The sequence below is a fragment of the Odontomachus brunneus genome, unplaced genomic scaffold (genome assembly GCF_010583005.1).
Source record: "Odontomachus brunneus isolate Ranch 3 - 2012 unplaced genomic scaffold, Obru_v1 Obru_scaffold_005, whole genome shotgun sequence".
In the NCBI taxonomy this organism is placed as follows: Eukaryota; Metazoa; Arthropoda; class Insecta; order Hymenoptera; family Formicidae; genus Odontomachus; species Odontomachus brunneus.
In genome coordinates, this window is record NW_022639455.1 from 1,748,563 (window position 1) to 1,762,646 (window position 14,084).

General features: G+C 41.3%; 1 protein-coding gene across 15 annotated transcripts in view; it reads right to left on the reverse strand.

Annotated features, from left to right (window-relative positions):
* The window catches only part of LOC116850486 (phosphatidylinositol 4-phosphate 5-kinase type-1 alpha), a 48,369-nt gene that overhangs the window by 26,126 nt on the left and 8,159 nt on the right, over positions 1-14,084 (reverse strand). For 11 of the 15 annotated variants that reach the window (XM_032828909.1, XM_032828834.1, XM_032828826.1 and 8 more), the window contains exons 2-12: positions 10,918-10,952; positions 9,346-9,474; positions 8,706-8,954; positions 8,434-8,586; positions 8,182-8,346; positions 7,857-8,072; positions 7,542-7,768; positions 7,290-7,422; positions 7,049-7,136; positions 3,361-3,423; positions 688-765 (exon numbers count right to left, since the gene is read on the reverse strand). In XM_032828909.1, coding sequence (XP_032684800.1) covers positions 688-765; positions 3,361-3,423; positions 7,049-7,136; positions 7,290-7,422; positions 7,542-7,768; positions 7,857-8,072; positions 8,182-8,346; positions 8,434-8,586; positions 8,706-8,954; positions 9,346-9,474; positions 10,918-10,952 — 1,536 coding nt within the window. The remainder of the gene's footprint in view (positions 1-687; positions 766-3,360; positions 3,424-7,048; positions 7,137-7,289; positions 7,423-7,541; positions 7,769-7,856; positions 8,073-8,181; positions 8,347-8,433; positions 8,587-8,705; positions 8,955-9,345; positions 9,475-10,917; positions 10,953-14,084) is intronic. The other 4 variants (XM_032828845.1, XM_032828855.1, XM_032828928.1 and 1 more) reach the window with 1 other exon arrangement.

A 14,084-nucleotide genomic window follows, 5' to 3' on the forward strand; every position in this document is an offset into this window, starting at 1 on the left:
GGGGGGGGGGGGGGGGAAGAGGAGGAGAGCTCGGGAACGGGATCGGGCTTCAGCTGGAGCCCTTCGCGTCTTCGCGCATCGGTACCGTCGTGAATGCCTTGGAAGCGGGTAACATGGGTATGCCGCAACTAAATTTACTGCACTGATCGCTGTGCCCGGCTACATACGTGAAATCCAGCGCAAAGCCAATAATAGAACCGTGAAAGAGCGTCTCGTTCGGTATCCTCGGCACGATTTTCGGAAGCAGAGGCTCGCGCGTTTCCCGCGCGAAACGTCTGGAGTCTCTCGAATTGACGGCGAATGAGGGAGATCGACTGTCCAATCAATTCCACTATCGCGTGTGACTTTGAATGAACGTAAAAACCGCTAATTGTTAAATATTTTGTTTCGTATCTCCTCTTTAATCAATCACTTGGTCCGCGCAGAAGTCTGGCCGTGCCAGTCGGATTCAGTGTCAGTATCTGGCTGACACAAGCGGATTTATGCGCGGACCAACCGTATCGTTTTTCTCCGTGTTCAAGAGTCTGCAGAAGATAACGAGCGTACACGCGGTTCATCGCCGACGATGTTCCGAAAACCGGTCAACTCGTGTCATTCGTGATATTCACAAAACAAGCGCAAAGAGTCGAGTAAACGGTAAGAGAACCGAGTGGAGCCGCGGCTCGGGTCGGAACTTAGCGCACTCACCGGTCGAATCGAAGTCGCCGTCCAATGGCCTCAGCGGTCTGGTGATGCTTTTCCTCTTCGACGGGGAATGTTTCAAGGCTGCAACACAAAACGTACGGCGCTACAATAATCCGCGCGCACTCGTGCACGAAAGAAAAGAACACCGATGTTATTCTCAAGGACCGATTTGGAAATTAATTATGTCAAGTACGCCTGTACAAAGGGGGGAGGGGAGATATTCAAACGTGTGTGTTACGCTACAGAAGCTGACATCAGTACCGTAGCAAGGATCGGAAGGACGCGCGTCACCTTCAAACTCAAACAAGACAAGAGGGCCACCAACGGGCGTAATTGTTAGTATCAAAGAATAACGCGAGTCGCTCTACCGGTGATCGTTCAGTCTTATCGTGGAAATTGCTCCTTTCTCTCTCTCTTTCTCTTTCGCGCGCGAACAATTCCCGCGTTATGTCCTCGCCGGTCCAAAATTCGCGCTCGGGCGAGCGCGGCTTTACGTCGGAGCCAATTCCAAGATCAATCAAGAAAATGAATTGCGCAGCCCCCCAATCACAATTTTACCTCCAAACCATACGATTTTCCAGATACTTTCTCCGAACAATGAGTCTCGCTACAGCACTGTCTGCCACGACTAATTTTTTATTGGGTTGTGTAATGAGCAATTGCGGATTTTTCAGGTAAAATGGAACGATTATATTTTTTACGAAACATGCCACTTTGATGTACGATTTTCTGTCATCTTTTGCGTACATTGTTTCGTAAAATTACAACGACATAAGAATCATTGTTTCGTTTTACTTGCGAGAAAACCGAAATTTCTTTTACTACACTGAGAGAAGAATGCTTTAAATACTTGAACATTTATTTATGTATATAAAGTTTACTTCGCGGAAATAAACTTTAATCCACAGAAATAAACTTCGTGTTTCTTCGTGAGAAATTTTCAAGTGTACTTTTTCTCACAACAACGTACACAACCCAATATGTCTAAACGCTTTTCTTTTCTCGGCTCTACGATTTTGCTAGTCTACTGTTGGCGACACGCCCAAACACTATCGCGCGAGTATCTTTGCATACGTTAATTAGATTGTAATTAGATACTGATCGCAGATACGTAAGAGTGTCTAATATACATTATGCGTATGGATAAATACAGACTAGTCAGGTCGACAACATTCACGGCTCTCGCTTGCTGTCCAGCGGGAGCTCTATCTTTCTTTCCTCTATTTTTCCTTTTCTCTCCTTTACGATCAACGATATCGTCACTCGTGTACTACTGTCTTATATAGTCCATGCCTAAGTAATTAGTATCACATAAAGGAAGTACATACGTACATGAGAAATGTGCTGGCTTCTGTAGAAATATATTTTATGCATGTATATATGTAGATAATATATAAAAATAAATATGTCTCTTGTAAAAATCGTACAAACGTTCAGTCTGTGATCGATTAGCTTATCGGTCCGTGCCGTGATTGCAGGGTATGTCTAGGCTAAACTAATTGCTGTATATCGGATGTGACGTGAGTAGGGTGGGAGGAGGGAAGAGAGACTTTTCGAGGGGTTGCGCGTGAGTTTGTATAGACAAGTTTGGTGAACAAATTATGCCGGTGTTTTTTTTCGAGAGGGGTAGAAGGGCAAACGCGTGTTTTCGGCATCGAGCTTCCTCTCGTCGGTTCGACCAGCGAGACGTTAACGCGAGAAGATATAGTGTGTAATGAAAAAAGTTTCATCGTCGTGTTCTTGGATATCAGGGGAGATGAAGTTGAAAAAGTCTCGTGAAAAAGAGAGAGAAAGAGATTCTCGGGTTCGTTACGAGATCTGTGTCTGTGAGCGAGAACGTGTGTGGCGAGGAACGGATAAGTGTGAAGAGTGATGAAGAAAAGAAAGAAAGAAAAAGAAAACAAGATATTACACGCATCAGGCTCACAACACTCACAGGCAATGGTTGCAGAAGCGACAGAAATAGAAAGAGAGAAAGAGAGAGAGAGAGAGAGAGAGAGAAAAAGAGGAGAAGGAAGAAGAAGAGAAGCGCACTCGCGACGAAGATATTCGAAGGATTCTCGTTCGTGCAACTCTGTCGCTTGAATTCGCGTTTGCGACGCGTCGCAAAGGCGATTCTCGAGAGATCTCTTTGATATAAATGCTCGGCAAATTTTGTCCAAAATTCATACACATACATACGCGTTAGTGAGTAAATGCGAGAAATGATTCTCGAAACTTTGTCTTTTCCAAGTACAATATAATGAAGAGTATCAAACGAGCGAAAAAATTCTATGCAAATATTGAGACACTGTACTGTGAGATATTCAGCAGCTTGTCCTCGCGAGTGCCGCATGCAAAGGAATTCAGCATCTATCGTGAATTCGCTCGCGCAAACAATTCTCCGTGATCACTCGAATCTCTTTTTCACCGGGAGAGATCTTTGGCGCGACCGTTCCACGTTCGCTGATTGTGCAAAATTTGCGTCTTGGTGACGGTCGAGAGAGGCGAGACCGATCCACGCAATGAGCAGAATCGAGAAACAGAGCGTGAGAAACGTATCATTCCTAAGAAGATATATGCGTACACAACAGGCAGACAGGATCGTTATGAACAAAAAAGATAGAAAGAGACAGAACAAACGTAAATACATTCGCACAGAAATGGACAGATGGACGCACACATAGACAGAGTTACCTATGTAGCTGGTGACGAGGTTACGGAATTTGCGGTGATTCCCCTTAATCTCAGGCAGGTCCACTTTTGGTATTCGATTTTCGAGTTTCGATCGGTAGTAGTAGTAGTGGTAGTAGTAGTAGTAGTAGTAGTAGTAGTAGTAGTAGTAGTAGTAGCAGGTCAGATGAGGTCATTGGGAGTCGACACGGAAAGAAGTGCACGGGACACAGAAACATCAACATTTAGCTAACTCCGTATATAATATGATTTACGTATACCGCGCGCGGATTATAACGATGATCATGTACGACAAAAATCATAGGGACTGCCGAGAATAGATAGACACATTAAAGAGAAAGCCAAGGGTACATCTAGTTCTCCAAAACGTGTCAAAGTTGAAACACAAAGCGACTCTATAGCGACCTCGATTCCCCTCCTGTACTCGGACAGGGAATGTCTGTCAGTGTATCGTCGTGGACACCGTCGCGAATCTACCGTCTATCTTCCGTCGAAATGAAGATCTCGTTACTACAAGATCGAAGATTCGCGCGGCTCGTGCGTCGCGAGCCGTCGCGACCAAGTCGTAGTGTCCAATCAAAGTAAACCAAGGTAACTACAGCGATTATTGGAACTATTACGCGACCTTTCTCCGGGCACTTTCTCGATCAGCTGTCAGTCTGCATAATCTATTCATTAAGATTACATCGCCAAGTATAGGTGACAGGTGATTTCAACAAAACGCAAACGTACGTAACACAAACAACAAACACATCGCATGATACAATGTTAAGACAATACACAAAGTGTAAACGCGAAGATGGTGCGAGAAACTTAATCATTATGAATAAAGATGTTATGAATAAAGATGTGGGGCTATGTGAGTTTGTAGTCAGAAGAAGAACGATGTCGAGATATAATGTATGACGGTATACGTGACAGTAGTAGTAATAGTAGTAATAGTGATGACTGACGGTAGTTGTAGTAATAACAGATGATAATGGCAAATAATAGTGGTATTAATTGTCGTAACAGTAGTAGTAGTAGCAGCAGTGGCGATAGTAGTATTAGTATAGTAGTATTCGTAGTGATGGTGATAGTGGTAGTAGTACAGTAACAGTGGGTTACAAGTAAGTGTACTTGGGTGGGCTTATAAATGAAATGAAGTTGTAAACAGCGAAAATGTTTATTGCAAAATATATAAATATGTACAATGGTGCCCACGTTCAGTCGATAGCTGAATATTTTCACAATAAAAAAAGATCTACTTTTCTACCGGTAAATTCTCGCTCTCGCACACTCTCGCACTCTTTCTCAAATTAATCGTACACCCACGCGCGGTCCTACTCGCTACTCTTGCCAAAAAAATATATATATGTATGTATATATATATGTGTGTGTATATATATGTATATATCCAACAATATTTACATCGCAAAGGTTTCTCTCTATACAGGTATGTAGCTCGCACGAAATCGATTGCAATGCCTCTATAGAGAGTCTCTATAGAGATAACTGTTTTGGCACTCGGTCTGTTTTCTGTATAGGCAGTTTTGTCAATCAAGCTATTTCTATGTGTGCGTGTACATATATGTGTGTGCGCGCGCGCGCGCGCGTGTGTGTGTGTGTGTGTGTGTGTGTGTGCGCGTGTGAACTTGTGTACGTGTGCTTTATACGGATGTACATTTCGTGCGTTCTACTGTACCTTTTCTACCAGTATATGCTCTAATGGATGAAAAGATCAATGATTGCTTTGGCGCATTGGTAAAATAGAAACTTTTATCTTTGAAAGTCTTTTGCTCCCTACGGTAAAAAGCGAGGGACTCTCGTGGAACTTTGCTATGCATGATATTATCGATCAAAATTTCAATCCATAAAAACTAGATCGTGACGCGTCTCGTGTAGTAACAAGTGCACACATATCATTAATCTACGCTATAAACTAGATCGAGTAAGAAAGTTAATGGCAGGCAAAGGATTTTTAATTGCATCATCGTTCGTTGCAATATCCACAGAGATATCGCTATCGAGACGGTGCACGTCTAAATCCGAAATATGGCTCGAAGTCTAACATCATGACTTCGCTAAAATGTCGATGACAGTTCCGACAGTGTAACATTATCGTTTATATAGAAAAAATACTCAGCTATACCTGTGGACACCAGTGATCGATCATTTCTTTAAATCTTTTCCCGTATACTGAAAGTATCGAAATCAAAACTGTGCGGAGGAAAACATGAAATGCATAATGAGGCTGGATTTGCGAAACCAAATCTCGTTAAGGAAGAAAAAAAAAGAAAATAAAGCCAAATCAAAAGAAATGAAGAAATTACGTATAATAAAATACGTGTATTGTGTTAGCAATTAGTTACACCGAAACAAAACCCAAAAATGATCAGCTGACACTCATAAACCCAAGATGTCTCTTATTCATAACACTGATCCTAAAACGAATGCAGATATCCAAAAAATTCTGCGTCGGATCGAATTGAGTATTGCTGATTGGAGCGTTTCCTTACTTTTTCTATTGTTTTGATTGCAGTCGAGTAGAGAGCGGTCACGTTTTGATTTGCGATGTTACTTCGTTAAACTATACAAGGCACTGACAGAGCAATAATGTTGTTTTTTCTTCTTTTTCATCAAATATAACCATAAGAGATATTTTCTTTTTCGGATATCCGCATGAAATACTCGTCGCATTCTCTGCAGTCACTCAAATATCTTAAAACGTTACTCGTAATCGTTAGAATATTTTTCTGGACGGCTAAAAATCTCTGTCTGTGATAAAATTTGCGAAGGACAAAATTCGAGTCGTTCGTCTCTGCGCTTTCAACATTTTTCAAGACGTGATGTGTAAACTAGATGAGGAATTCATTCAGATTTGGAATCGCATCGATTCACCAATAATACGTATTACTGTTATTATTAGATACTTTTGGAAGCTAACGTTTCGTTAGGCTCTCATCGGTACCGATTCGTTAACGAATATATAATTCGTCACTCATCAGCTAAAGGAACATATGTATATATGTATGTACAAGTGAAATCGAATGGACGAGTTACACGTTTCGTAGTGAACCGTATAACGAGAAGGCTGAAAAATATATATGTATATCTCTAGCTTACGGACTTACTGCTCTATGATGATTGGAATATGACCCTTAAATAACAATATATATAAGTACCTTACTAATTACACGATAGTGATAATAATATGACAATAGAGATATTCTAAGTACCAGTTTGAGCTTCATCACTTAAAACAAACTAATTTTACTCTATTCCCATTTCCTTCTTGCATTGAGTCTTTGAAATATGTCTCAAAAGCGTCAATAAAAGTTATATGTATATATAAGTCGATAGCATTGCATATGGTTGAATCACAATACCGATAGCTTTCTCAATAACAGAAGACGGGCAGGTGGCGACTCGTAATTTTCACTATCCCATAATTAAAATATTTCTAATGACTAGTTAACCTGCTTGGAGTTTATATTTTTTTTTCGTCTTATACTTTTACAAGGAAGCCGATTATCCCTTTTCATTCTTTTTCTTTCTTTTTATATCATTGGCGAGTTGACGTGATCAACCAGAAGACAATGGCTACCGGTAAGGTGAGTGAGCGTAAATTCACTCACGAATTAGTGAGCTTTGCTGAGCGTTAACCTTGTGGTCAAAGCTGCTAGGACAGGTTGATTCGGATGGTACTTACGTGACGGTATTTTCTTGAATACTGTCTTGGCCATGAAGTCTTGAAAGCGTTGCGCGTAAAATCCTGGCCGATGAACCGATACAGTATCCTGAGAAAGTAAAAGACATTTTTTCTACATCACTTGCGACACGTAGACATCAACAAAAGTTGAGAGAAAGAGAGATGGAGAAAAGAGAGAAAAAGAAGAAGAAATTGAATTCAAGAAAAAGAGATCTAATATACATATATATATGTTACTCACTCCGTCATGTATCATTGATTTCCACGTATGTTCGAGTTTTTTCTTCAGCCTGTAGCTTTGTAGAATGTCGATAATGCCAAGGAATAATAAGAGACGTTCACCACGCGCGTTCCTGGCAGGAATGCCGCCTGAACTGTTAGGGCAGAGAGAAAGAAAAAGAGAGAAAGAGAGTGAGAAACGCAAATGTGATATTTATTCGAGTCGAGCGATATATCTCTCGACGCGGGTAGGCCGTATAAATATGATACTTACGGTACATCATCCTCTTCGTCTATCGGCTCGCTTTCAGCCTGAATACTCTCCATCGCGGTACTATGAGCAACCAACCTTTGACGGTTTATACTGCGTGATCGATTCAAAGCGGCGGCGGCGCCTATTTTGTCTTCCCTTTCTTTTTCCCTCTCAACGTGAATGAATCCGCCGCTTTCGCCACCCATTTCCCCTTCTTCGTCGGCGCTCGCCGATAATCTTTGTTCTTGCTACAATATAGTGCGTGAAAGATGCGTCATTATCGATGTTCATCGTGATGCTGAGAGGAAGGGAGGCACGCATTGCACGATTACTTACAGCTTTTTCCTTCGCGGCATAATCAAGATTATGGATCCCGACGAGCAACGAGTAATCCATGATTTTGAAGCTCTCCAGCACGCGACAATCGCGTTGTATAGTTTTCACCAGCGCGCCATACGTATCGGCCTCTAGAAAGATTCCCTCCGGGTGATGCTCGATGAAATCCAGGTCCTTATACGTCGGAGAAGACTTCGAGCGCTCTAATTTCGATGCCTGGAATTTTCAATTTAATCTCGTGATATCTCGCGACACATGTTGCGCGCATCGAAAAATGAGTGGTGGACGATAGAGCTCGAGAATATACGTGTGTAACATTACGAACCTTCCTCTTGTACGTCGATCCCTTCAGATCATACTTCTGATGCAATTTTACGGACGAGGGTAAAAGATTATTCATAGCCACTAACCTAACATTCTTACTATTACACCGATAGCAATACAATCCAAAAAACTTTGGCAACAATGTTCTTGGATTCTGATTCAGATTCTGCGGGAGAGAACAAAATCGGCATTACTGAATTATCTGTACAAACTAATATCGCGTGTTCTAATCGGACTCTCGGGAAATACGTACCATGTAATATCCTGGAAGTAGAGTTTGTAGAAACTCGCCTTCTTTGTGTTGTACAGTCTTTATGATAAATTCATCATCTTCCGTTAGATAAAAGATACTTCCACTAGCGCCAGGATTCGACAACTCGCGCAGCGGCGCGCTACACATCGACATCTATGGTGAGAAAAATTCTGCCATTAGCACACAAAATTTCGACAGTAAGCATGCAGTATTTACATCTGAAAAAGACTTCTGAACAACGTTCTTTCTTCAGCTCTCTCTCTTTCTCTCACCAAAAAGTCGTCCGGTTGAATGCCAAAGAGATCCCTAAAGTAACGAAATGCAATGGGCGCGTAGTTCTTAAATTTAAACTCCGAGAAGTGATGGGCCGGAGTGTGATTCGATCCCTCGCTGGGAAAATTCGTTGTCTCCACCGTCATGAAGTCCTGCATCAACAAGTCACGCTCAGGTTTGCTCGCGAGACCGCCGACCGCGTGCTGTATGCCCAGCTGGATCGATCCCATGATTTGTGTGGTTTGGATCTGCGTACGATATAAAAGAACGCATATTTAATTCATTCGAAGCGTCTCGTCCATGTGATGAAGTTACTAAGGTAAAAGTACCGACGTCTGCATACTAATAACACTGCTACCTAACTCTAAACATTATTATTTTGGTCTTTAAATGCGAATACTTTGCGACTTTCAATATAGAGAATACATAGACATATGTTCTACGTTAAAAGCTTAAATATTCCTTTTTATAAGAAACAAAACGATGTCCAGAATTAAGTATTAAGCGTTATTAGTGTGACCAGGTGTTGATACTTTTACTTCGTTCAAATTTGACTCAATAGCTTGCAACTTCATTCGCGCAGCGACAGATCCTAAGCGCAGGATCTGAGATCGCGTCCGTTGGAATCATTTGACGTACCTTCTTATACGTGATTTCACCTCCCACACCCACTCTCCGATGGCCGATCTTTCTCTCTCGTTCCGACTTGTTTCTCGATACCCCCACGGGGGCCTTGCCACCTGTGGTGCCATGTTGCACCACTAAACTCTGCAAAAACAATCGACAATGTATCACGCACAACGTGCGTTCGCTTCATTTGTGTTTAAAAAAATTGAGTTCGCATTAAAAGAAAAGAAAAAAAAAGAACTGTCGCCTTCAAAGAATCGCATCGCAGAGTTGCGTCGCGAATTGTTATTACCAGCTACAATTCGACGTTATACGTGTTTCAATCAGCTCCGACCAGCTCACTCTCGCGTTACGCAAGACCGTGTATCGCGCGTATCGCCAAATGTATTGTTCGTTGATATTTAACGTATAAATGCACAAAGAAAAAGTTGTCCTCTCCCTCCCCCCCCGCCCCGAGTTGAGCATTCGACTGAATCATTGCGCGACAGATAAAAGTAATTGTGAGAGCCGCTCTGTTTGGAAAATAGCTGCCGCCTCTCGTCGCCTTCTCTCGTGCGCGCTCACCGCTCGCGGTTGCATCCGTGACACGAACCGTGAACCGTGATACTCGCGATAATCGTTCTCATGATCCGTCGTGACTTTTCGTTTCTGGCCGGCTCGTCTCGCGACGAGCCGCGAAGTTGACGACCCGCTTTTTGCGAATTTTGCGCGTCTGCCGAGATGCCCGGCTCGCTTCGCGGCGAGCACGGATCGCCGATATGACGGGCGAATTGACTCGGACCGCCGCAAAAATAGAAGTGATTCCGCGAGTAAACACAAGCCACCGTGCGCGCGAGAGTGCGCACCTGGCGGGTGCGAAACCGGCCGCAAATAGAAAATTAGAGGAAGCCGATATGTGATTCGTATTGATTGACTTCCAACGAACGCTCGGGCGGCAGAATGCCGGTTTATTCCCGACGCGATCCTCTTCCTCCTATTCGAGGAAACGCTAATTCGGTCCTCGGCGCGTTAACGCTCAATTTCAGGTTCTGCTTGAAATTTTAACGAGCCGCGCGCTCGGCTGTAATTGCGGAATGAGAAATGCAACGATCGCGATCGGCAATCCGCGCCCGCGTAATACGCGGATCTGACGCGAAAGCGGAGCGACGCCAGTGGGAGGGAATTAAAGGACCATGAGATACAGCGGCACTGTGAATCGGAGCGACGCCTCTCCGCCGAGAGACTTTCCTTCTAAAAGCACATTATTCGGAATGAAAGTTGTGTTACGCCAAAGATAATGCGCGTGGAACACGTGGAAGGATGGAATGTGTAGAAAGAGAGAATACTCATAAAAAATGAGATACATTATTTGGATTGAACGTTGCGTTACGTTACATTAAAATTAGTGTTACGTTGAATATATTACAAGCGGTCTTGCGACACGGTGATACACGGTGCGGAATCGAAACCGACGCGAATGCTCAGGTTAAATTAAATTGCGCGACGCTGGCGTCTCCTCTTGAAAAAAAATAAGATAAAGTTGTCGCGTCTCGACAGCGACAACAATTACTATTTGATCAGTGAAATGTCTTTTTTTCTACTTACGTCAAATGCCGTTGTTTTCTCTCCGCTCGACTTATCTGCAAAAGAGTTGCAAATGCTTAATAAGGCGGAACGTTGGTGTAACGCGCGTGCATGTATCCGATATCAAACAGCATATACGTGTTAGATAACGCGTGTGCGTGCTGTGCATGCGGAACACGAGCTCCCACAATCGAGAAATTCGCCACCTCTTTCGCTTTGGCGACTCTTCTATCCGCGGAATAGGAATTGTTCCCTAAGGGAGCGATACAACGCGCTTGTGCGGATACACGTGCGATAAATACATCCACACACTCATACACGCACACATAATACACCCTTTATACACACACACACACACACCCACACACACACACATACACACAGAGCATCTGACGCAAAGTGCATGTATCCTTGTGTACATGCAGATTAGGTTAAACTGAACAAAAAAGTTCTTATACTATTTTTTAATATAAAAGTCTTTATACTATTTTGCGCACTGAGAGAAAAATGTTTGATAGTTGTAACTATAATCATATAGAGAAATAATTACTATAAATTATGGCTAACCATTTTTAATCAATTGCACTATAATTTTAGCGATAATAACCTTATATGCATGTTACTACTATTATGTTCGTGTTGAAAAACCTTGTGTACATGCAGATTAGGTCAAACTGAACAAAAAAGTTCTTATACTATTTTTTAATATAAAAGTCTTTATACTATTTTGCGCACTGAGAGAAAAATGTTTGATAGTTGTAACTATAATCATATAGAGAAATAATTACTATAAATTATGGCTAACCATTTTTAATCAATTGCACTATAATTTTAGCGATAATAACCTTATATGCATGTTACTACTATTATCTTCGTGTTGAAACAACCAAAAAATATAATTGGCACCAAATTGGGCTATATTTTTTGGTTGTTCCAACACGAAGATAATAGTAGTAATATGCATATAAGGTTATTATCACTAAAATTATGGTGCAATTGACTAAAAATGGTTAACCATAATTTATAGTAATTATTTCTCTATATGATTATAGTTACAAGTACCAAACATTTTTCTCTCAGTGCGAGTAACCGTGTAGATTTGTGAGTTGTGAATTAAAGAAGATTGGCAGACGATTGTGCGCGACAATGCACCGATGTTCTTCAATGAACATCTCGAAAATCGTTATTTGCAAAATGGTAAAGAACATGTTCAGTTTGACCCGATCTGCGAACACACGACGACAGGCGTCGTTATCGCAACTCATTTGACGCGCATCGCGAATTTTCTTTAATTAATAACGCAGGAAACGGCCGTTTGCAAATGTGGCAGAGGCATTTTGTGTTCAGTTCGACCTCCTGATCTACATATACACGAGGTATGGGATATTTTGCGTCACTCTGTAACATAGAGTATCCCGAAATACATGGATACACGAGATAAAGGCCTGACAGGTCACGTGTCGACTGATCGATCGCCAGTCGGGGTTAATTCTCTCTTCCCCAAAAAAAAACGTGTCTCGAAACCTGCACTGAGAGAAAAATATATGATATTTGGAACTATAATGGCACAGTAAAAAGATTATAGTTAGGAATATAATTTTTATAGTAAATGTTACTATAATATTTGTAATATTTACAATATAAGCATAGTATAACTGACCCGTGTAAAATTTTTACCAAGAATTATAATTATTTGAAATAAAAAATATAGTAAGGTAGCAAATATTGAATGGTAAGAGAAATTAACTATTTTATATAGTCGATACAATTGGAATATTTGGCAAATATAGGTACATGTAACTATATTCCCAAAAGGTGCTTTACCATATATATAGAGTAATAAGATGGTGACTATAAATCTGTGTTCATTCTACTATATCTTCATGTTTAGATGAACTATAAATATATGTTTGAGGCCAAAACGAACTATAAAATATAGTGAAATTATAGTTATTCCAACTATTTTTTTCTCTCAGTGTGAATATCAGACACCGGAAAGACGTGACAGAGACTCAATAGCATTTTTGCACGATCGATTCATTGGGCTCACTTCCTTCTTCTAGCGCACGTAAGGTGCATTTGCGTCCCGATGACGATCGACAACGGGATATCGCGACACACACACACATACACACACAGAGAGGCGAGAGACATATAATATTTCGGGTACTTCCGCGCATCTTTGCATTGCATATTCGCTATTAAATGTAACTATTTGACCTTTCAAAGTGTCATATGTCACAACAGCGCTTCTGCCTATCAACATCGGAAGCGATCGCATGGCACGACGTGTGTTGTATCGTCGCGCGGATCATCTGTGTCGAATAGTTTCGTATTACGTCTCGCGAACAGATCATCGGAGACCGTGTTGCAGTATTAATCTTTTTATTAAAACAAAATCGCGTTTGTTTACATACAGTTGATGTGGCAGAAAGATTGCAGGACGCTTGCCCTGATGAACTTTATATATACACAACACACTCTCACACTTTATATATACAACACATTCAGTAACTTCGCGATAGGAAAGAAGATTCATCCTCAGAGAATTTCCAAAACAAGAATCCGTTTTACAGTAGTTACTTGAAACTTGTCTCACACGAGATACTTTGAATTTAGAATCTCGGTAGAATTATATGATATGCATGTGATGTTGTATTTGTAATCGCAATTTTTTGTTCTCTCCACTAAAGAACTCACGTCCAACTCTGAATTCAAATCCATGTGTCTCACTCGGAGAGACACAAGTTTTACGTAACGATTATTAAAGTTATCTAATACAGGCGATATTTCCTCATTGGACACATAAACGTTACGAAATTCACTGGAAGAATAAAAAGAAACTGCTGCGACGTTTCCGCCACTGATTGTATGACACAGCACTTTCATCGACTGAATGAATTTTGAAAGGAAGAAGCCTTGTTTTTTTCTGTTGTTTGTTAAACGCGAAATCAGAATATGATGCTGCACGCCGCGAACCGCAAAACAATTACGGCGGATCAGTCGATCGGCAGAGCGCGAATTCTGAATTACGAGGTACGGCATTATCGATTTTGACATCGCGCGCAGTCGGCGAACCGGACAGGTAAAGGTAATGACACGTGCACGGTATTGAAGATATATATATATATATATATATATATATATATATATATATATATATATATATATATATATATATTGAAATA